Source organism: Microtus ochrogaster, linkage group LG7_11 (genome assembly GCF_000317375.1).
Source record: "Microtus ochrogaster isolate Prairie Vole_2 linkage group LG7_11, MicOch1.0, whole genome shotgun sequence".
NCBI lineage: Eukaryota > Metazoa > Chordata > Mammalia > Rodentia > Cricetidae > Microtus > Microtus ochrogaster.
Genome location: NC_022032.1, coordinates 14,352,666 through 14,375,918, shown reverse-complemented (window position 1 = coordinate 14,375,918; position 23,253 = coordinate 14,352,666). Strand labels below are relative to the sequence as shown.

General features: G+C 35.5%; 1 protein-coding gene across 1 annotated transcript in view; it reads left to right on the top strand.

The window, feature by feature from the left end:
• The window catches only part of Msr1 (macrophage scavenger receptor 1), a 56,667-nt gene extending 34,439 nt beyond the window's left edge, over positions 1-22,228 (top strand). The window contains exons 9-10 of the mRNA XM_005362536.3: positions 12,040-12,228; positions 22,041-22,228. Coding sequence (XP_005362593.1) covers positions 12,040-12,228; positions 22,041-22,174 — 323 coding nt within the window. The 3' untranslated portion in view covers positions 22,175-22,228. The remainder of the gene's footprint in view (positions 1-12,039; positions 12,229-22,040) is intronic.
• The last annotated feature ends 1,025 nt before the right edge of the window (positions 22,229-23,253 follow it).

Below are 23,253 nucleotides of genomic sequence, written 5' to 3'. Positions count from 1 at the left end.
TGAGAGCAGTTAAGAGGGATGAGAATCCTGGTACCACCACGTCGTTTCAGCATTTGGGAGGTTGGAGCAGGAAGATTGCAAATTTGAGGCGAGCTTAGGACATATAGTAGGAGGCTTTGTTTTAAAGAACAAACAAAAAACTGAAATGACGAAGGCAGAGGCAGAAGGATCTTTGTGAATTCGAGGCCTACTTGGTCTGTAGAGCTAGTTCCAGGACAACCAGGGCCCAGCATAGAAAGAGTGTTTAGAAAAACAAACAAAACCAAAAATCCCCTGCAGCCAGGGCTGTGCATAGAAACCATGCTTAGAAAAGCAAACACAAACAAAAATTCCCTGCAGCCAAGGCTGTGCATAGAAACTGTATTTAGAATAAACAAACAAAAACAAAAATCCCCTGAAAACCTTAAATGAAAAGTGACAAGATGTAATAAACTTTCTCATTAAAGAAATGAATGTATTGGCTCACATAGGAATTCTACAAAATGGATTTTACTTCATAAATAGCAGGATATAGGGTGTATTAGGCTTCTCTAATGAAACAAAACTAATGGGATGGATATATATATATATATATATATGTGTATGTGTGTGTGTGTGTGTATGTGTGTGTGTATCCTTCCTACACACACACACACACACACATAGGTTTTAAAATAGTAACACAGAAAGAATTGCTTCAGTGATCTGTGAACCTGCTATTCTGAGGCTGAGTGTCTCAGCTTTTAGGACTGTCTTTCCCTAAAGAAAAGGCAGATAAGTTGATCAACTGATAAGCTAGTAGTTGCTCATTCTATAAGACTGGGTGCCTCCTAGTCACGATCTGGCACTAGAAGCCTAGAAAGTTCCAAGGTCCTAGTCCAGGACAGCAGCTGGGAAACAATGGTCCTGCCATCAGTGAAAGAAACGGCAACAAGGTAGACTAATTACAGCAAGATGGAGGCTAAGAGAGCAAATGGTAAGATGAACTTCCTTCTGCCACATTTTTTTATCCATGCTGGTTTCAGAAGGTACTGTCCACATCCAGTGTGAGTCTTCTCACGTCAATCAAAGCTATCAAGATGCTACTGCAGGTAAGGCTCCTTCTCAGGCAACTCTACTTTGTGACAAGCTGGCATCATAACCAAGTGTAATACAGGAGCAAGCTCAAGTTAAATCATCTGGACTCAGTCTCTCTGCAAGGCTCTCAGATTTCATATTTCTCACCTCTGTTGCAAATAGCTTCACGTTGAGCCATATTATTTTTACATCTTGCTACTGTTTTCCCTAAAAAAAAAAAATCCTCTGATTCATCTCTGCTTGGGGGCTGAACTTACTCTTGGCTACTGTGTTTAGGGATGGGTATACTTATTCCCTAACAATGCTCTAAATGCCTAGGAATTAGGAAGATGTGATTTCCTTTTCAGAATCTCAAGGGTATAAGAACAGAGAACAGGGAACAGCCCTCACTGTGTGGTTCAGTAACATTTAGGAACAATCTTCCTGATTGCTCATTGGACGGCTATTTTAGCAGCTCAATTCTTTCACAGTGGAAATGAGTTATAATCAAGGAATCATACTGCATCCTAGGAGCCACTGGTCTATAAGTTACTCATAGCTTGTGGGAAATATAAGCAGACTTGACATACGGGATCCTGTTCATGGGTTTTGTAACATGAGCTGGGTCACACGCTTCATAAAAGCTGCCCATGGTTTTGGAAAGGTGAGGTGACTAACCACTGACTTTGTAATGCATTGCTGCTGCCATCGCCTTTTGCTAAAGCATTCCGCCAGGTATCAGCACTTCTATGAAGCAAAGTTATGGCTGGGTGGTGGTGACGCCAGCCTTTAATCCCAGCACTCAGGAGACAGAGGCAGTTGGAACTCTGTGAGTTTAAGGCTAACCTGGTCTACAAGAATTAGTTCCAGGACAGGCTCCAAAGCTACAGAAAAACCCTGTATTGAAACCCAAAAAGAAAAAAAGAAAGAAAGAAAAAAGGAAAGAAAGAAAGAAAGGAAGGAAGGGAGGGAGGGAGAGAGAGAGAGAGAGAGAGAGAGAGAGAGAGAGGGAGAGAGAGAGAGAGAAAGAAAAAATCTTCCACTGGGCTTGGCATTCTTCAATACACCTCTAATACTTTCTCTCCTCCACTCAATCTTCAGAAGTAATCTGTCACTGTGGTTTCCCCATAAGTATTTAAGAACCTTAACAAAAAACTCTGTAAAACCTACTATAGGTGTGGTTGGTCTAAGCATTTTGAAACCTGCCTTAGTTGACGTTCAGCTCAAAGACAACATTATAATGACCTTTAAACCAGCTTTTCTCCTCAAACATCCTTACAATACATTGTGATTCAAGTTAGGCCTCATCATAATTCCATGGGAGATCATTGTAATAATAAATAAAAATGCAAGTATAGAACTGCTTTTCCATATTATAAGGCCAGTGTCACAGTAGGGACTAGAAACTCACCTACCTCTGAACCTATACTTGGGATATTCTGAATGTATTTGATACTTTCATCTAACTTAGAGTATGTTTATTGAGATCCACCATTTACTAGGTCTATTTTTCTGGGTTTTTTTTTCTTGTTTAAACAAAACAAGCCAATCTACATTAATTCATATTTTTACAGTCAAAGTTTGACTGGTCAAACATGTGGAGGCACCTATATTCTGAATAAGGAGACTGGGTTCTCTGTTGATTTTTTGAGGTTTCAAGTACTCTGTCTCTAAATACTTTAAGGAACAGCAGTGACCCATGGATTATGACTGCTCTTGTTAGAAACCAATATAATGAAGACACACACACACACACACACACACACATAATTGACTTCTACCAGTTCCATTAAGTCAGTTTGCTACAGTTAGCGGAAATATTTATGGGAAGTCACTTTTCTCTCATATAAGTTGGGAAACACTGTAGTAAATCAGAATTCCAATAACTGAGCAGATTAAACTTTAATGGACCAGATTGGGAACAGTTTTTCTCTCCCTAAGCTTTATATTTTAAATCCCCTTATAACCTACAATTTTACAGACTAATTCTCAAAATAAATTATGGTTAACTTTCATTGTGCTGTTTCTATAGTAGCTCACATATTTGGATAACTTGTTTTACATGTTATAACATTTGTAACCCCAATCCCAGGAGACAAATGATAAAATGTTTATTCTGTATGAAGAAGGACATAAGAATTTCATCAAAATTTCTGAAATGTACAAATTTATAAATCGGCATATACAGTGCCCTACACCATACTTTTGAAATCCTAAATGAGCCTTGTTCAAATTCTTAAATTTGGACCTGATGATTTGGGGGTCCCAGGGTCTGAAATGATAAGCAAATAGTTAAACAAATTAAATAGCCCCCAAATAGGTAAATTCCACTGTGTAGAATTTTTAAATTCCTCCTTTTAAATACCTTTACAAATTAAGATTCACTAAGAAATGGTACCAGATAGATCTAATACAGCAAATATTCTAACAAATGAGCTCTCACACACCTACAGAAATATATTTCACCGGAATTTAAGTATCTAGGTATTGTTTTCATTTTAAGTATTTACCACTCTCTTAGCAAAAGTATCTTTAAACCTCCATGATTCAAATTTTCAGTATTCACGATTTAAATATAGGAATAGTAGCCTTTAAAATTCTTTCTATATTGAAATAAGTTACTCAAAATTGTTCTTCCAATAATATCTAAGTTTATTACAATTCATTTTTAAGAAATACCTTCTCAGTATTTATTGTGATGTTTGCTAACGTGTGTAGTTTAAAAACCGTGATTGATTTTGAGAACTTACTCATTTCCAGCACAAATGAAACTATTACTGTGCAGCTTACTTTGTAGACTTCAAATGTTCAACAATTTGGTTTTTAATACTGAAATAGAATTGAGCAGGGGAGAAAGAGGAAGAATGGAGAAAATATATAGCTCAATATAAAAAAATAGAATTGAGCATCAACATCATTTTAAAGGTTAAAAGCTCCTCTAATCAGCAATACTTTGGTAAAAATAATGTTTTTCTTTCTTATTCAAATTTATGCCATCTCTGTGTTTCATGGAATTTCAAAAATGCAGTCACATCCACTGAAAATCTCAGTAAGAGACCTGAATTAGAATATATATATTTAAAACAAAATTAGTTCACACTGGATTAAGGTGACCCTTCGTTCAGTGAGCACATATATGAAGATAGGAACACACCCAGAGAAGAAGATCTAAAATACTGTAACTGCATCTAAAGCCACCAAGATTGCTAAGGGACACCAGGGGCTGGGAAGAAGTAAGCACAGATTCCACAGAACCTTGAAAAAAAGAGGTGTTTCCATAAGCTCCTTTATTTTAGTCTTATGAACTCCTAAGCTGTGAATTTCTATTTTAAGCTACGCAGCCCCAGTCATTTGTTATGACAACCATTGGAAAAATACTTTCGGTTCCAGGTTGTCTCCAAAGTTCATTCCAACTCACTCTTCATTGGAGGACATGTAAAAACTCTGCTTAGGCATCTAACAGAATTGTTCCCTTCATAAGGGGAAGTAGAAGCACAAATCTCATAGCACGTTAACTTGAACCTCCACTAAATTGTCTTGAAATTTTCTGCTAGACTGGACCCCGCTGTCTTTGCCATCTCTTGTAGTGTAGCGTCCACCCTCATAGCAAACCCTCCCACAGTTCTCTTCAACACATCCTCTGGCTTTATTCCTGCCCCTTCTGACTTCTGAAGTAAGATCCAAAATCTGTCTGATGATTGTTGAATAAGCACAATATCTGGGATTGCATCTATTAAAAATCTCATTAAGGCAATTGATTACCATAAATTATCAGCTCTTTGCAGAAGCTTCCCAAGTTGTGAAGTCTTTCAGGTCAAAGGGCAACCAGGTAAATACACAGCTAAATATCCACATTCAGGATTAAAATATGACAACTACCATTGTAATGAGTTTAACCCTAAAATCTAATGCCAACAGAGAAGAGCGAGAGGAGAAAAAAAGCAAAAAAAGAAAGGAAGGGTTGAAGAGAGAGAGGAAAAGAGGGAAGCCCAGGGAGAGAAAGTGATTACAAGCAGGAGTAAGGATTATAGCAATACATATGTTTCTCTGGGTATGCTCACCATAAACTGAAAATATAAATCAATAAAACAAAGGTTACCTAAGCTCCCAATCCTCTACATTCAGCAACACAAGACACTGTGATCTTAGTCCTTTCTTTACTCTGAACTCAAGCCTGGCTGGGTGCTGTCTTCTGCTTCTGCTATTCTGCGTTTCTAGAGGGTACAAGATTGCGTGTCAGGGCCACGAGAGAGAAAGCCAACTCAGAGGTCAAACCTCCAAGTTCAGTTCCTGTTGAGCACGTGTTGCTTTTGTAGCACTGTGTTGTTAACAACCATTAAGTCAAACCACTGTAGGTTGAGAACTGTTGGTAATGACTAGTTCCTCTCCGGCCATTTGTAACTTTAAAGAAAGATTTGTGCACGAAACGCTTTCATCATTTATTATTCATCATTATTCACCCTAAATAAATGTTTAGGATCTGCTGTGGCTCTGTCAGCATTGCTGTGAATGCGTTAACTTCTTTAAGTTAAATATATTTCAAATGTAACGAAAGACTATTTACAGAAAATTACTGCTAAGTGGCCACAGATGCTCTACCATTTGGACTTGTAAGATGTCAATATTTACCATATTAACTATGTATTTCATTTGAGCGCTGCCAAGGCCTTACTGTAACCACCTTCCAGGCTGCTTAGGGTAAACATTTATCATAGAATTTGTTTTTACTTGTATACTTGTACATATAAACAATAGATTGCATTGTTTTGTTTGTTATACATCATAAATGGATTATAATCTCTCATTTTCAGCTAGGTCTTTATCTTTAACTTTGTAAGTTTTATCATGATATGCAATAATGCTATAGGGAACTTCCTGTGTTGTGATCGAGAAAAAAACTTTTAAGTAAGTGTAATCATATGTTAATTTTAATATGTCACTTAATATATAGCAGTATGTTGTCATGCTTTTTTCTATTTCCTATGTGTTTAGTTGAACCATTATATTTAATGTTTCTAAGATACATAATGTGGTGGTTTGAATAGGAATGACCCCCATAGACTCACATATTTGAGTGCTTGATCATTAGAGAGTCGTGCTACTTGACAAGGATTAGTTGTGGCCTCCTTGGAGGAAATGTGGCACTTGGGGGGGAGGGGGGATTTGGGGTTTCCAATGCTCAGGGACCAGTCTTTCTTCTTTCCTGCTGCCTACCAAAATATAGAACTATCAGCTGCCTCTGCAGCACCATGGCTGCCTGCATGTCATCGTGCTTCCTGCCACGACAATAATGGACTAAACCTCTGAATCTGAAAACAAAACATTTTCCTTTATAAGCGTTGTTGTGATCATGTTGTCTCTTCATAGCAATAGAACATTGACTAAGACATAATCTAGTAAAATTATGATAAACATTCCTCTATTCTGAATAGTTAACATAATTCTTTTTTGCTCAACCTTTGAAATTATCCCTTAATAAATAAAAATAAATTACTGAAATTATTAACCTTTATTACAATTAGAGGCAGCTCATTTGAATAGATTAGCAAATATTTTTATATTATCTGGTTTATTACTTACTTTTCTTTTGGTGTCTTATAGAAATATAGATGGAATATTTGTATAATAATGATTTTTATTTTCTGTATAGACTTAGAGATATAAAATATATCACAACCATAGTCCTCCCTTAAGTACTTAACCTTATAGAGTATTAACATGCATAACAGCAAATTTTGGCTGTTTTCAAAGGCAGCAATAACAGTGTCTCATTATTAATTAATTAATTCATTAAACCAGTAATTTCCTGATTTTTGTTGTTATCATTTGCAGTTTTCCCATGAAGGAACAGTGACCTTGTCTTGCAGATTCAAATCTCCCTGTGTTTAAGGTGGCTAAGCGGACATTCAGTCAAAAGATTTTTGTCTACCACGAGTCAGCAGATAAGCAACAAGTCCTCACTCCGAGCTGAAGAGACATAGCTATTAGAATATATATATATATATATGTATATATATATATATATATACACACACACACATATATATATATAGCAGTGGCTCCCACCAGCTCCCTGGCCTGGTAATGCCAAGATCACAGAAGGCAACACTGTCAGTTACTCCCTTAACAAGACTCAAAACAATGTAAATTAAATCAATCTTCTTTTCATGACGTTACCTTACTTTTAGTATACATATCAAACTGCTTAATCTAGAGACCTTGGTAAACAATACAGTCCATTTTTCTATTGTTTCTTTTCCTAAGATTCTTAACAATTCAATTACTTCATCTTCTGAAGTCCTTCATTCAGGGAAATCTCATTATTTATCAACACATATGGTAGCTGTTTGTCATACGAGCTTTAGGGTACCACCTGCATTCTACTGTGTGCTGGAAAGATAGCAAAGGTATAAATCACGTGGGAGAAAGATAAGCCATGCACACCTGAAATACATGGTGGAGAATTGAGAGGGAAGTTAGAGAGGGAAACAAAGAATATTTAAGATGAGGACCCAGATACAAAAAATATAGAGGCTTGTTTGGAACACTGGAGAGTCACAAGATTGATGAAGAAGGGAGAAGGTAGAGGAGGTGGAGGAGAAGGAAGAGGAAGAGGAGAGCAAGGAGGAGGAGACGGGGAAGAAGAGGAGAAAAAGAAGAGGATGAAGAGGAGAAGACAAAGAAATGGAAGATAATTTTTCAATGGATCAAAGGAGATAGTGATCAGACATTAAATGACAACTTTAGTTATTCTTTGAGTCTTAGTTATTGGGAAGATATATTCCTACTGGAACCTGCTATCATTCTACAGAATTGTATTTGTAGCTACTCAAGATACTAAACTGGCTCTGTGACCAGGTAACAAGCATTTTTTTTTATTCTCTGTAATGGCTGTACTCTTCACTAACATTAGTTAGAGACTGAAGGCAGCCACAATGAATAGTTGTACATACATCCAAACAAACTTTACCTGAAGATCAGACAGCAGGTGAGAATTACCCGTAGGCCATAAATATTCCTCAATGGTTTAGAAGAGCTCCAGAAAGTAGTAGAAAATTATTCAGTAAATTATAGAAATAGCCATCTAAACTCTTATCTAAACCTATCCAGCAGGTCTTGAATTCCTACAGCAGCTCATCAGAGTTGACTTCTAGTCCCTGTTTGACAAGAACAAATGTTACATGAGAAAATGGTGAATATAAATATCCAGACACATAAATATAAAGGTTTTAATACAGACAGATCATGTGCTATTTCTGCTGATTTAACCACAAAATAAAAACTTTAAATCTTAGATAAATAAAACTCTGTGCTTGCACATAATTTTAAGGAATTCATTGTTTATTTTAAACCTAAAAATCATTTCAACTTTAAAGAAAGGATAGTTGCTTAAGTAAAATTCTTCCCAGAAACCAGAAATATGTCTGATGCAGTGGATTTTGATTAGTTACATGTATTTTGCTAATATACATCATATTTTCTCTTTCAACAGTTGAAAATAAGGGGCCTACAGAGTTTAGGACGTGTGGCAATGTCCACTCACATTGTCTAAAGCAGATCCCAAATGCAGAGTGCCTCCTGAGTTTATCAGTTTGGTTATACTATGTAAACATAGGAATGAAAAAGAATATAAGGATAATTATCTAATTACAAACAATATTGAGCACATGTAGCATGGTTATTAAAATATTTTTATGGAAAAAAACGTGAAATTTGTCAACTCAGAAACTCTGCCTTTGACAAGGAAATGGCTTCCCACCCTCTCTCTAAACACACCATGTTTATCACATGACCTTGCTTATTGGCCAGTCTGTATAATTCACAGAAAGGTTTCTAGCCTACTCCATGTTGTTGGAAGGCTTGTCTGCATAGTTGGAAAGTGTCATTAAGAAAACTACTGGAAGAGGGTGTTAGCACAGCTTCACCATGCAACCAGAGAGAAGCAACCTTCTGGAGTTGAGACAACCGCAGAGAAAAGCCAATATATATATTGCAAAAATCCCAGGGGAAGGTATCTGCCTTGCTAAACCTGCTAGTATGTTAGAAAGATATTTGTGTTGGTTTTATTCATGTAACTATAAGCTAGCTAAGTTCAGGAGGACCTCTGACCTTCAGCCTTCCAGACAAATATTACAGTCAATATTTTGGGCATGAAATGCCATGGATAGTGCCTATGAACTTTGGTCTGTCATGCAAGCTGCCCCTAGTGGTATTAGCGACTACACCTAGGTATTCCTATTGGAGGGAAACACCGTCCTATTGATGTACATCTTTAGCCTTGCTTTGTGGTTTTCAATTCAAGACAGGATCTCATTAAGTTGCCTGGCCTGGCCTTGAGCTCACACATAGAGCAAAGGCAAGCCTTGAATTTTTTAAGTCTCCCTCTTCAATCTAACAAGCAGCTGATTGAGAGAAACTGAATGGATGCGAGATATGATTTCTACACTGAGCCTCTTTCCTATCTCAGAAGTGACAAAGGGTTAGCAGAGATGGTCGCGTGTCAATAATTAGTATATAATTGAAAACATCCAGATGATAGGCTCGCATTGGCATATTACAGTCATTCTCCCTGAAAACAATGAATTATTTCACTATTAGAGCTTTTTCTTTTCTTTTAAATTTAGATTTTTAAATCTTTGACAACTACTTAGATGCATACAATTCATTGATGTCATAGTCTTTCTACACCGTTATCCTCTCTTCTGTCCTTCCATTTCTTCTCACTTTTTTATGCTACCCAAGTAGACCCTTTCCATTTCCGCGTGTGTGTGTGTGTGTGTGTGTGTGTGTGTGTGTGTATGTACATCTGCACCAGTCTCTGGTGTGTGCTCATAATTGCTTTGGCCATACCATATTTAGAAGACAGCATTTTATCAAACTCATTCTCATTCTCCTCCTCTTACATCCCTGGCATCTGATTTTCTGTGATGTCCCCTGAGCCTTGGAGTGGGTGAAAGAGATGTCCCACTAAGGGCTCTTTCTAACATAACATGCCTCCTTTCTTAAGTGTACAATATCATCCTCTGGTTTGGGCATCTCAAAATGTGAGCGCTGGGCCAGCAACGTCAACACCACCAGGGAACTTGTTGCACATGGAGAATATGAGGTTCCAGTTTGGTTATACTAAATTCGGGCCAGAAGTTTAGGATTTTGCTGCATACCAAGAATTAAGAACCACTCCCCCAGGACAAACAAGGTGCATCAATGGTACCTGTAGAGAAAGAAGATATTAAGAAGATATTAAGAATGCTTCTATACACAAGTGTGGGGACAGCCAAGCATACATAATTAAATGTTTGAGTATGTCAGTTTATCCCTGAATGAAATATATATATATATGAATATTCGAACATTCAGGCATAACACTTCTGAGCAAAATATGACACTATTAATATAGAAATCTTTATGAAATCTTTCTTTAAAAATTTTTTTAGGCACTTGATTTAAATGATTAATAAATGATTAGGTCACTCATAGATTTTTCTCAGTAGTTGAGAGTTTGGATTTTGTCATAGCAGGCTACTTATATTTTAAAATTTTGTAGTTTTTGCTTGAGTGAAAAATAGATTTGTGCTTTGGAATGATTCCATGCAGTCTGTAGAATAAAGAACATAGTTATAATAATGTCTTTCTACATGCCACACCACCTATGATGCTCCTGTGTGGCTCACTGAGTTGGTCATTATATGAAAGCTTCAACTTCCTTTAAATATTGTTCTATTACTATTTCAACAAAATTTACTTGAATCAGGAGAAAATGCCCCTGGATAGTTCTTAAATATAATAAACTCTAAAAACCAAAACCACCAAAATTATACTTGGACAGAGAACTATTTGCTATTTTTATGAGTCTTGCATGCATGTTTCCCATAGATGCTAGAAAGACATCCCTTGCAACTGCAGTGATAAAGGGTGTGAGTCACTGTGTGGATGGTAGGGATTGCTCACTGGTACTCTGAAAACAAAAGCAAGGGCTCTAATCACTGAGTTGCCTATCCAGCACTCCCCGGTTTGTTTTATAATTTAGTATGACTCAGACCTTTAATTGAAAGGATACATTTAAATATTACTTTACATTTTTATATATACACTGTATCGAAATCAAATATAACGTATACATGAAATATTAAATTGAATTTAAATAGACTTACTCATTGGCTGTTATGATGATAGAAATGATGATATTGTTAGCATACGTATTTTTAATTTTAATAAGTATTGTTTTATTATTTGACAGTTTATGTATATAATGAATGTGGTCATGTTTCACACCTCCAATTTTCTCCACTCAACACCTACTCTCCCAGCCAAACAACCCTCTCCTACTCTCCTGTCTGTTTCTGTGTGTGTGAAACTCCCTGGGTTTATTTAGGATTCCTTGTCTGGGCATATGTGGGAGATCATTTACTGGTACATGGCCAGCTTACCAGAGGCTACACCTCTGAAGAAACTGGCACCTGCTCCCTAGAGGGATGAGAAATTTTAAACATTTAGAGGGGAAAAAATTTATGCAGTCATAAAACATGGGATTCTCTTGATATTTCTAAATGTAACCACTTCCTTTTCTCTGAATAAGATAAACAGTTTGACAATCTACTTTTTTGATCCTCTAAACTGTTTAGAGTTATGGATTAAACATAAATGAATTAGGAAAATAAGGACACCCTCTGTGGCACATTTTACAAATACGTGAAAAATTATGAGAAATTTATGAAGCTGCAATAAACTGGTATGCATCAAGGTCATTGGAGAAATTTGAAGTCTTCTAATATATTTAAATGTTACTTCAAGTCAGCTTTATGGGAAGCAATGCTTGCAGTTAAACTCTTTTGACAATAGGTGGCGAAAAAGTTTAATCATTATTCCAATAGTTTAGTTTACTGAAGAAATGTATCAAAACACTTTCTTAAAAAGAAATAAAAGTGCCAGGGTTCACCTCCAATACCTCAAAAATAATTAGTGCAGCAATATGCATATTATCAGTCTTTGCCACCTATGTTACAGCTACTCTTAAGAATGTTCGACTGGTTGATGGCACTGGACCTCACGAGGGCAGAGTGGAAGTCTTCCACCAAGGCCGCTGGGGCACAATCTGTGATGACCGCTGGGATATACGTGCTGGGCAAGTTGTCTGCAGGAGTCTAGGATACCAAGGTGTGCAAGCCGTGCACAAGAGAGCTCACTTTGGACAAGGTAACCAAAAATCAGGTTGTTTCTTTAAAACCTGAAGTTGGCTTTTTAAAACATTCCTTGGAGAATTTCAAACACGAGGACTGAATGTACATCACCATCTCCCTTTCTCTTCCAACTCCATCCACCCTGTGTCCAAATTCTCCAAAGTAGGCAGGATTGTTTGTTTGCTTGTTTGTTTGTTTACCATTTGGAAACCAAGTAGGTACAGAAGCATGTAAGCCAAAAGAAAAGAATTCTGCACAAAAGTTTTGAGGGAAAGTAAATGCTTTTAGAAAATATGCATATATATACATATTATGTATGTATATGTATATAAGAATATGTATGCATATTCATGTATATACGTGATATATATGTATATATATCGTGTTCCTGACAACCTAACATCTAGATTTTATCTAAGCTTGCTGGTTAGTTGTCAAAGAAAATAATATCATTGGTCAGGAAGATGGAGAGGGATAAGTATGTGTGAGTTATTGACAGAATGTAGTACATAATTGGTGGCTGAGTTTGCACAGCTGATTCTGGAGATGTTTGTTCAGCATTTGTGTTGACTTATAAAGTATCCATGGTGGATTTAGAGGAGGGCCCCAACCTCTGTTCGAATGCCACAGAAGTAAAGTTTGTCAATCCCCCTCATTTGGCTTGTAAAACATAAGATACTTCTTTGGCTATATATATGCTAATATATCTCACCTAGATGGCAGCAACCAGTTCTATGACTACATTAAAGAGCTAGGAGAGAATTTACACTGGAAAATATCCTTAAATGTACATCCATAAATATTTCATTGTAAATTGGTGTTTCTAAATTTGTGTCTTATAAAAAGTCTAATATGTAATTAAACATCTTAAACATCTACAAATGTTTTGATTCTGGATAACAAAGAGGTCAAGGAAACATGTATACACTTTCATTTTCATCTATGTTTTCTAGATATTCCAGCCTTCGAATAAGTTTCTCTGTATTGAAGTCCTAGCTTTTGTAAATTTTTAGCTTTATTTTTTTTGATGCATGTGGTCCATCAGAAAAAAAAGAGAGAAGGAATTTATGTAAAATTATAAAGATAAAGTAATATGTCATCTCATATATATTTCAATATTGGAAAATTATCATAACTCAATACTGGAATAAGATTAGATGTTTAATATTCCCATTAGAGATATGACTTATGACATGATACCACAATTTAGTGATAACTATGAACCTGATATGCTGAGCACATTTGACAATGGGTCATGATTCCATCCTTTTCTTAAATTAATTCCCATAATAGGTAATAAGAGATGGATTTGAGCAGAGACTCAAGATTCTATGTTTTCAAATGCATGCTTTAATCTGGTGAAGAAACCACATGTAAGATAACAGATTCCTGGTGTGTACAGTTTGTGTCAAACATTAAGTACCTGGCTATCTATTATTTAATTTGTGCCAGAAAATGTGAATTGAAAACACAAAGGAAATGTAAAATACCTATATTTCCCATAATACCATGGATTTACATGGTTACAAACTTCTTATCCCTGTCACACCTTCAAGACTTTTATTCTCCCTTTTAATTGTGATTTTATTTAGTATGGGATCTCACACCTATACACAAAGCACTAGAGATGGAAAGGCATGAGTATATGAAGTCAAAGACAGCCTAGCCCACCTATCAAGACCCTCTCAAATAAACAGAAGAAATGAAAAGAGCAACAATGATATGTGTAGAGGTTAAGCATCCTTCTACCCTTAAATTTACTTTTAGAATAAAATACTTTTGATCAATGGGTTAATTTTTTTCTAAAAGAAGAGCTATGAATGCCACTGAAATGCCAATGTGAGTGTCCATATGCTATAGAAAAAAACTAACTATCTGATTGATTTAAAAAATAGAATACAAATATGTTTTTTAAATAAATATTTAAAACATATTTATAAGTAAAATATATTCAAAGACTTGGTCACTTAAGAAGTCAGCATCTCTGGGTTTAACAGAATATGCCATTTCTGCCTCAATGCTTTTTTTTCTTGGTAAGCAGACCCTACTTAAGGTTTAGAATAATAACATGTAGAGAACTTGTATTCTTAATCGCTATCTTCATTGCAAAAGAAAATGCCAAATCTATAGTAATACTTGTTTCACTGAGACCCGTGCTGTTAATTCATCTCTCATATCTTCGGACGAACCTTTCATCTATTACAGAAAGAACATCACATCAAAGCGACATAAATAGAGTAATTTTAATTCAGGAGAACTAATGAGCTTCAGTAAAGTGCAATGTGGTTCTGCAACGTATTTCTCTGAGCTTAAAGACTGGCTATGTATTTCAAGTATGTTTTCAATAGATCCTTACAACCTAGAGGGAAATAGCACTGGGAACGGGCATGATCCTGAGATTGTGTTAACTGTAAGAACTAGCGTCACAAGTCAAATATTGGAGATGCCCTCCCTAGGCATCTTGAGAGGCATACTTCACCATCTAGAAGATTCTAAATCCAGTCCAGTTAACAATGTGGTTTAATCATCACATGGTTTTTCCAAGTTTGTATTCATTCCCAGGAAATATACATCAGAGCACATGGCCTGAAAATGCTTTCTCTTCCAGCAGAGTAAAATGATAGGATTTTGCATCAAGGGATGTAATGAGGAGGCTGCTAGTCCTGAAATAATCACACAGATACTGTATTAATTAAATCACTGTTTGTCCCATTAGTTCTAGCTCCTTATTGGCTAATTCTTACATCATAATTTAACCCATCTCCATTAATTGGTGCATCACCACAAGGTCATCACCTACCAGTAAAGTTTCAGCACGTCTGTTTCCCGAGGTGGCTCCATGGCTTCTCCCTGACTCTGTCTTCTTTTCTCCCAGTATTCAATTTATTTCTTCCCACGTAGCTCCGTTCCCCTATAGCTCTGCTATAGGCCCAAAGCAGTTCCTTTATTAACCAATGATAGTCACAACATACAAAGGTGAATCTCACATCAAAGTGAAATTATTTATGCAGCTATTCAATAATAAATCTCTTAAGTGTTTTATTTTTGATATAACAGAGTTCTTTTTAATAGCTCTAACTTAATGAGGCTGTGCATATATGGTATATAGTAAATCTGAACACTGTCTCAAAAGTTCTTCCAATAAATCCACAAAATGGACACGCACATTGCTATTTCATACACATTTCTGACCACTTTATGAAGCAAATTAGAAAAACCAGAAGCTTTAGAAATCAGAAGATATACATTGATGCCTCGGCACTGGTACTTTTATCTCAGCATTTCAATAAAATGAGAAACATGCTGTCACATACCTGTTTAGAATATTTAAGGTACTAGCGTGTGGAAAGCACCCAGTAGAAGCCCCTTCCCAGCACTGCCTAGTACTCAGAGGTTTGTGTTCACAAGCAGTTCACACTCAACAATGAGAAGTCCCTTTGGCATTCTGCTTGAAAGAAGAGCCAGAATTATGTAGAATGATGTAGAACGATACCACACAGGGATGCCAGAGCTACTCTGTGAGTCAGAAACATGCATGCAGTTTTCCCCTGTGGGAAAAGCAGTCTGACAAGAACTCACGACCAGCCCACTGAAGAAGGGGTAGATAATTTAAACAATGAAGCAAGATGAATGTGGAAACAGAGAAAAACAAAACCAAGATGGATTGTTCTGAATAAAAAATGAAAACATTTTGAAATATAGGTGTCATGGTCTACATCATGGAATATTATATGAGACAGAGTTTCCCAATAAGCTACTTTGGTATTAGACCCCGTGAACAACTATTTTCGTAAGAAATTTAGGACTTTGTTCTAATACCTCTCCACATTTACTTATGGTTCCACCCAGGAGGTGGGGAAAAGACCATTCTGATTGCAGAATAGGTAGCAAAAGACAAACATGCTTGTGAGTTTTAACTATTTACTAATTGCTTGGGAAAATAAGAATCCAGTTAATTTTATATCATCTACGACCACCAAAATTTAAATAAGAGAAGAAAAATTTTAATTCATCCACTTTGTACAATTCCCCCATTTCAGAGAGAATGTAGTTTTCTACGCACAGTTTCTTCCAACATATATTTCCTTTTGTTCCTTTTTCTTTCAAGTTTCAAAATAGCAAACCTGACTTACCAGAGATAATCCTCGTTAGCTTTAAGAACAATTAGTTTTACAGCTGCAAGCAAAATGATTTATTGGAATAAAGCTTAAAGCATGCTCCTTTAAATAGGTTCTTTCATCTGCATATGTTGTTTGCATAAAGTAGAATGTGTTTCTTTTCCTGAGTAGTAGAAACTGGTAAGTTTCGGGCATGAAGAGAGTCATCTGGCCTTTGTTGTTGTAGGAGGGAGAAGGACCCTGTTCTCCATCCAGGCTCTCCCGTCTTCTTTCCTGCATCACTCCGTAGCAAACAAAGATGAACTTTACCAGACAATGGTGTTTTTCCAGGCTTCCACTCATGAAAGTGAGAAGTGAAACAAAAGTATGTTTACTTTCTCCTAAATTAAGCATGTTGAGCTCTAAACTTTAGAACAGAAACAAATGAAAATCATATCACTGTCTCTTGCTCATTCTTAGCTGACCAATCTTTGTTTTATATTAACTGCTACCACTTTTAATACTTAGTTTTCCAGTGAAATATTTTAAAAAAAATGCAAAAGGAGAGAGGTAGCCACTCAAATTTAACTCTTAACTCTACAACTTTGACCTATATTGCAGTGAATGGTTATAAAAATAATCCCAAAGATTAAGGTGATGTAACTCAGTTATTAAAATTATAACATCTTTGTTAAAGATTTGGAAATGTGCTGGCTAGCAATATGGCACTTTTGATAAAGTATTTGCCCAGTAACCATAAGAGCCTGAATCCATAGTCCAGCACCCAAATAAAAGTCCATGTAGTGGGAGCAGGCTTATGTCAGGCTGGTACTGGGAGTGATAGAGATGAGCAGATCTCCAGTTCCCATTGGCCATCCCAGTTTGGCTGAACCTATGAGCTTCAGGTTTGGTGTGAGACCCTGTCTTAAAACATAAGATGAAGAGTAATCAAGGATACTTGAGTTGACCTCTTACCTCCACACACACGCATACATACGCTCACATATACACACCCAAATATGCACATACCTGCTTCCTATCCACCTGCACACATACATATTTTGTAAATATTTTAAAATGCAAATATTTGAATTTGGGGTGTTATGGAAGAGATCACGGAGCCTGTTTTACTAGTTATAGTAGCAAAGGCAGGACCAAGTGTGTGCATTGCCATCATTTACCTTACTGTATGATCTCATTTTGAGAATCACAGGAAGGAGCCTTTGCGAAACATATACAATAGCCAAAACTCTTTTCCATAATGCAAGTATGGCTAGTATAGATGACAAAACTTGCCCAAACTTCCAGTCACCAGGCAACAAAGGATTTCTTGGTAAGTTAACATCATAATCCAGCACCCATAGTTTACTTTTTCTACTAGACAGAATCCTTCTAAATTTTTTTGTCAATGAGATTTTTGTTGCCCTAAATAACTTGCTCATTTAGAAGCTTAATATCATAGAATACCAATATCAAATGGAATCTCAGAATAATGCTAGCCCTGCTCTTAGATTCAATATAAGACAAAATTATGGAAAATATACAGCCTTTCAGAACCACAAAACAAGACTCTGAATCACAGGGCCAACATTTTCCTTTCGATTGTGTTATCAAAGTTGTTTCAGTTTCAATACAAAACATTGTTTTTCCCCAAAGCAAAATGTTTGTACAACACACTTCAAAGCTACAAGTATAAATATGAATTGATATCATCCAGCTACAACTAGATAAAATTAAAATATATTCAGATACTTTGAGTAAACCGGGATCCTTTGGCTAACAAGTCCATCTTCTGAACAACTGACTGAAAATCTCATCATTTCACCGTGTATCAGTTAATATGTGAAATATGATGATCATCTTTCCTCTAAAATGGTATTGATCTGAAGATTAAACATACTTGTCACTCAAAAAGTGCTAATATTGTTCCCTTTTCAAGGTTAAAGGAAATAGAACCACCCAGCACTATAAACCAGGATCATAAAACTCCAGAAACCATTGATAACACTTTCATTCTTGCTTGATTTTAGAAACACAAAAGCATGCTCGTTGTTTTCTCTAACAGCTATCAAATTTCAAGGGAAATAAATCATAAATATATAGATGCATACATAGGTGTGGTAGAGAGATGATATATAGGTAAGTAGATAGGAGACAGATTTATAGAAAGATAAATGATGGATAACTGCAGCTAGGTCAACGGAATAACAGTTTGGTTGGAAGGCATAGCTACTACATTCCTCACAGTTCACATATGTTCCCAATGAGTGCAAAGAATATATGACAGACAAACACCCAACTGTGATGACAACAACAGCAGAATTCCTTGAATAATTGTTGATAACGAAAGAAACAAAAACAAATATACTTTTTAATCTTTTAGGTTTGTATAAAGATAAAATTTTATGAATTTCATGCTACCTTCACATTAATTTTTAAAGGCATAAAAGAATTTAGAATAAGCTGGAAAATATGTATTAAATAAAATTTTCCCTTAGGCTCAATATTTCTGAATATATATACACACAAATACAGCAAATATTTACAAATTGTTTCTTTACCTCTATTTAGCTTCTGTTTGACAAGTAAATATTACTGGGTTTGGTGTCTCCATATTTTGCTTGGCTTTGCTCTCTGCTATTTTGAAATAGCTTTGTAAAGTCTGCATCTGTTTATTTATCTATGAAATGAAAGTATTGCCTTTATTTTAAAGATTAGGAGTAAACAAAATTAGATGGAGAAATACCTAGGTTATCACCTTCAAGCACTCCAAATGTTCCCATGGTTTCTGAGTTTTTTCTGCCCAGCAAAAGAGACAGTCACTGAAGGGACCTTATATTTTATCATGAGGCTCTGTCCTCACTATGAGGTCTAGAACAATAAACAGAAGTTATGGATGCAAATATAAATTCTGCTACCACATTGGTGATGGTAACTGTTTTTATCTACCCAGAATTATAAGCCCCAGGTAATAGTAATTCCAAGTGAAGATGGATTTGGATTCTTTGTACTCAGATCGGATTCCTGGTAGGGTTAAATCTAAGAAATACATAGGAATAATGATTAGCTCTAGGCAGTCATAACACAGAGATTCGGCGTGACTTTGGGCAAAGTCTCTACTTCTGCATGATTTTCTGTTTTGTCATTAGAAAATTAGAACAAAATTGAAATTTAATTTTTTTAATATTAGTGGATGATGAAATAAATCATGAGTGAGTCCTGTCGCATATGAAATCCTGGAAGAATAATCCTGCATTTCTGTTATCAGTACCACAGCCTCAGGATTCTAGCACTCAGGAACTGCTTAGTTATAGTTTCTAAAACCATGTGTGCCCACAAATCAGCACATTAGCTGGGTCATTTCTTTCCTTTTTTAAACTGAAATTGCTACAACCAATGGGGTTCTACTCACTCTCATTTCACTTTCCCTGTATGACAAAAGTTGCACTGCTAAGATCTGGACCAAATCAATAGAAATTCAAAATAAATCATAGTTAACCTATCCTATTAGCCTGGGTACCAAGGCCACGAGCCTTTCCTTTCTTCTGTTGCCAGAGGGATGGATAGCAAGGCAATGGTTTCTCCACTTCTTTTTAATTATATTTGCATGTAATGAGTACAATTGGTAAATTTCTCTGTTTTGTCTTCATTGCATGCTAGCATGAGAGTGAACATACATTGCTATTATTTGCATACAGTTTTTGAATATCATTTTGGGACTTTCCCAAACTTTCTGTGAGATTTTATGTACTGAAAAAAAAATGCACACACAAATACTCACAAATAGAGAAAAGGCCATGTCATACCCAATAAATAATGAGAGAACTGAAAAGCATTCCTGGCCTGGTTCCTACCTTGGAGATTATTTTTTTTAAATTATTTTTTTTATTTCTTCATATTCTGATCACAAAAGAACAGTGCCATTGTAGACATTTTCCAAATGCTTGAATTCTCCAGCTTATTAGTACTGCTTTTATATTTCAGCATTTCAAAAATTCTTTGCTTTTTTTCAGTAGGAACATTGTGGTCTGGAGGTGTACCTTCAGAGCAGATCACTTGGACTTACTTAGCATGCCCATGATCCTGTTTATAATTCCCTAATCACAAAATTTAAAAAATAAATAAATCAAAACATAAAGAAAATATTTGGATTCTGATTACTTAATAACTATTACATGAAAAACACAATATTTATAATTAGCTTGATAATGCAAATCAAAATTGTCTTCTGCTTAGATCTTCATAGTAGGAACACACATTACTTAAATCTTAAAAGAATGCACTAATCTATGATATATATGGAAAAATATTTTGCCTGTTCTATTTTAGGAACAAATAAAAATTGAATCTTCAAAGGAAAGTTCCATCTATAATTCTTATTAAGTTTCTTTCTCCCTTACAAATTTTTCCATTAAACTTCCACTCTGATGTACAACCCTAAAATATAAATCTAATGTTGCATGCATTTTGGTGGCTCACCATGTATAATTCAAGAGTTTTTATAATACATTCGGACTTTCAATTTAACCTGCCAAATATGTCTTGCTACAGTCACTGACACTGATTGGGTTTTAGATGGCCAGAGATGATTCTAAAATATCAAGCATTCCCATGCTTCCTTTGAAATAAGTACCTTTGTTTAGAATGGGAAAAATTTGTCTGTGTTTTAGAACATGTGTTAGCCACACTATGAATTATAACATCACCAGTAGCTACTTGTTTCCGTATACACATATTACAATGCAATTATGTTTAAAACTCACTATCTACTTGTTGTTTTGTAAAACTCATCTGGAGGTTTGAAATTAATACACTCAATAAAACCTGATGTAAGCATGCTTATAAGTTTTCTAAAGGTTCTGTTTTCTATTATCTTAAGGGTAAAAAACAAGAAGAATATTTACAGTGAGAAACTGAAGATAGAATCTTCAGAGAATATCAGAAAAAATTCTTAGCATTTATTTTTAATTTGTCTTTTTATAACCCAACATTCTTTCCAAAAATGATTGTTTGTTTGTGAAACTTTAGTCTGCTTATTTATTAAATTAAATATTTGTTAGGTAGTCTACTATTTAGCAATTCTTCTCTACTATAACTAGCCTGGGAATGACCTCAGAGCAAGTGTGTTTTAACCTCACCATTTTCTTATTTGCTTGTGTTTAAAATCAACATTATTTCCAGTCCAGGGTTTCCTGGTAGGATGGTTTTCCAAATGCTTTACTAAATCAATAATGGTAGTTTAATTGAACTATTTGGTAAAGTGGGCACTGCTCAGTGAAATATACTAATAGCTAAAAGCTGAGAAAGAAATGAAATTGCTGCCATGTAGTCCTTTTCCTGGCAGTATTTTCATCTGCCAGGTATGTATGAAAATTCTAGCATTGAAAACCCTTTCAATCATCATGTCGCTACATAGATCTACGGTTCTACTGCTTTCTTATTTTTAGATTAACAACAACAATAACAACTACAAAAACCCAAATTCATCCTTAGGAAAACAATCAATTTCCCTATCATCTGAGCTTTCACAGGATTGTGCAGAAACTTTTATAACTATTATTATTTTTCAGTCTATTAGTTTCCAAGCTTGTAAAGAATGAAGTTTTTCTGAGGCAGGAAAGCCAATTGTATATTCCTAATACTTCCATGTAAAGAATAAGCAATTTGTTACCCTAATCAGTCATGAACACTTAGCCACACTTACTAATACAGATAAATTTTATTATTGCAGGTACTGGTCCTATATGGCTGAATGAGGTGATGTGTTTTGGGAGAGAATCATCTATTGAAGACTGTAAAATTAGGCAATGGGGAGTGTTGGTCTGTTCACATGCAGAAGATGCTGGAGTTACGTGTACTTCATAATACATCATATTTTCACTAACTTTTATGAAATTGCTGCTGTAAAATTATTTTAGTCACCCTGCTCCACTGAAGTCATTTCAGTGAATAGTAAGTGGATTTACAATATAGATAAGAAAGAATCATTTTAAGCGACTGGAAAAGGTATTTAAATGCATCAAACTTAATCTATGTCTATACATGTGGTATTCTAACTTCCTGTAACAGTTAATTTTGATTGTCCTCTTGACAGAATTTACACATGCCTATAGTGACAAGAATATGATTATTTCTAAGAGAATACTTATCAGAGGTAGAAATGTTGGTAGGAATGTTCCATGTGCATGGCATGTGGACTGAAGGAAGAAAGAAAGCAATAGAGCATCATTCGTCATCTCTCTCTGCTTCCTAACTGTGAACACAATGTCATTCACTGACTGCATCATGCTTCTTTCACTGAGATGAATTGTCTGAAGCCATGACCCAAAATAAGTCCATCTTCCTCAAGTTTCATTTATAACAAGAAGAAAAAAAATTGGATAGAGAAAATTTGTACTAGAAGTGGGGTTTTAGCTGTCAAAACCTGATTGTAGCTTGTAAAATTGTTAAGCTAATTTACTGGAGGAGTGGAGGAAAGTTTGGAGCCATAAGCAATAGATGTTTTAGATGTTATTAACAGAGCCTAAGGGACTATCTGGTAGGAAATTGGAAATTCATAATGGATAGGAAAATGCAACTGCTGGAAGTCAGTTTCCAGAGATCTCAAAAGGAAATAAGGATTCTAAAAAGAACTGGAAAGGTCCATTTGCAGTAAATTCTGGCAACTACTATGACTTCATTCTATTTGTATTCTGAGACTTTTGGAATAAAACCAAATAAAAACCAATGGACTAATATCTTTAGTGGATAAAACTCTATGATATAATAGGTTTGGGGTATATGATTATTGCAAATTGCTGTTCTTATTCAAATCTGCATTAAAAAGGAGCAACACATAGAATAGGAAAATATGTAAACTATGCAATTTTAGCAAAACATCAGCAGGCACTGGTCTAAAGTTGCTGACAAAGAGGTAAAAGAGAAAGGAACTGTGATTGTTAAAA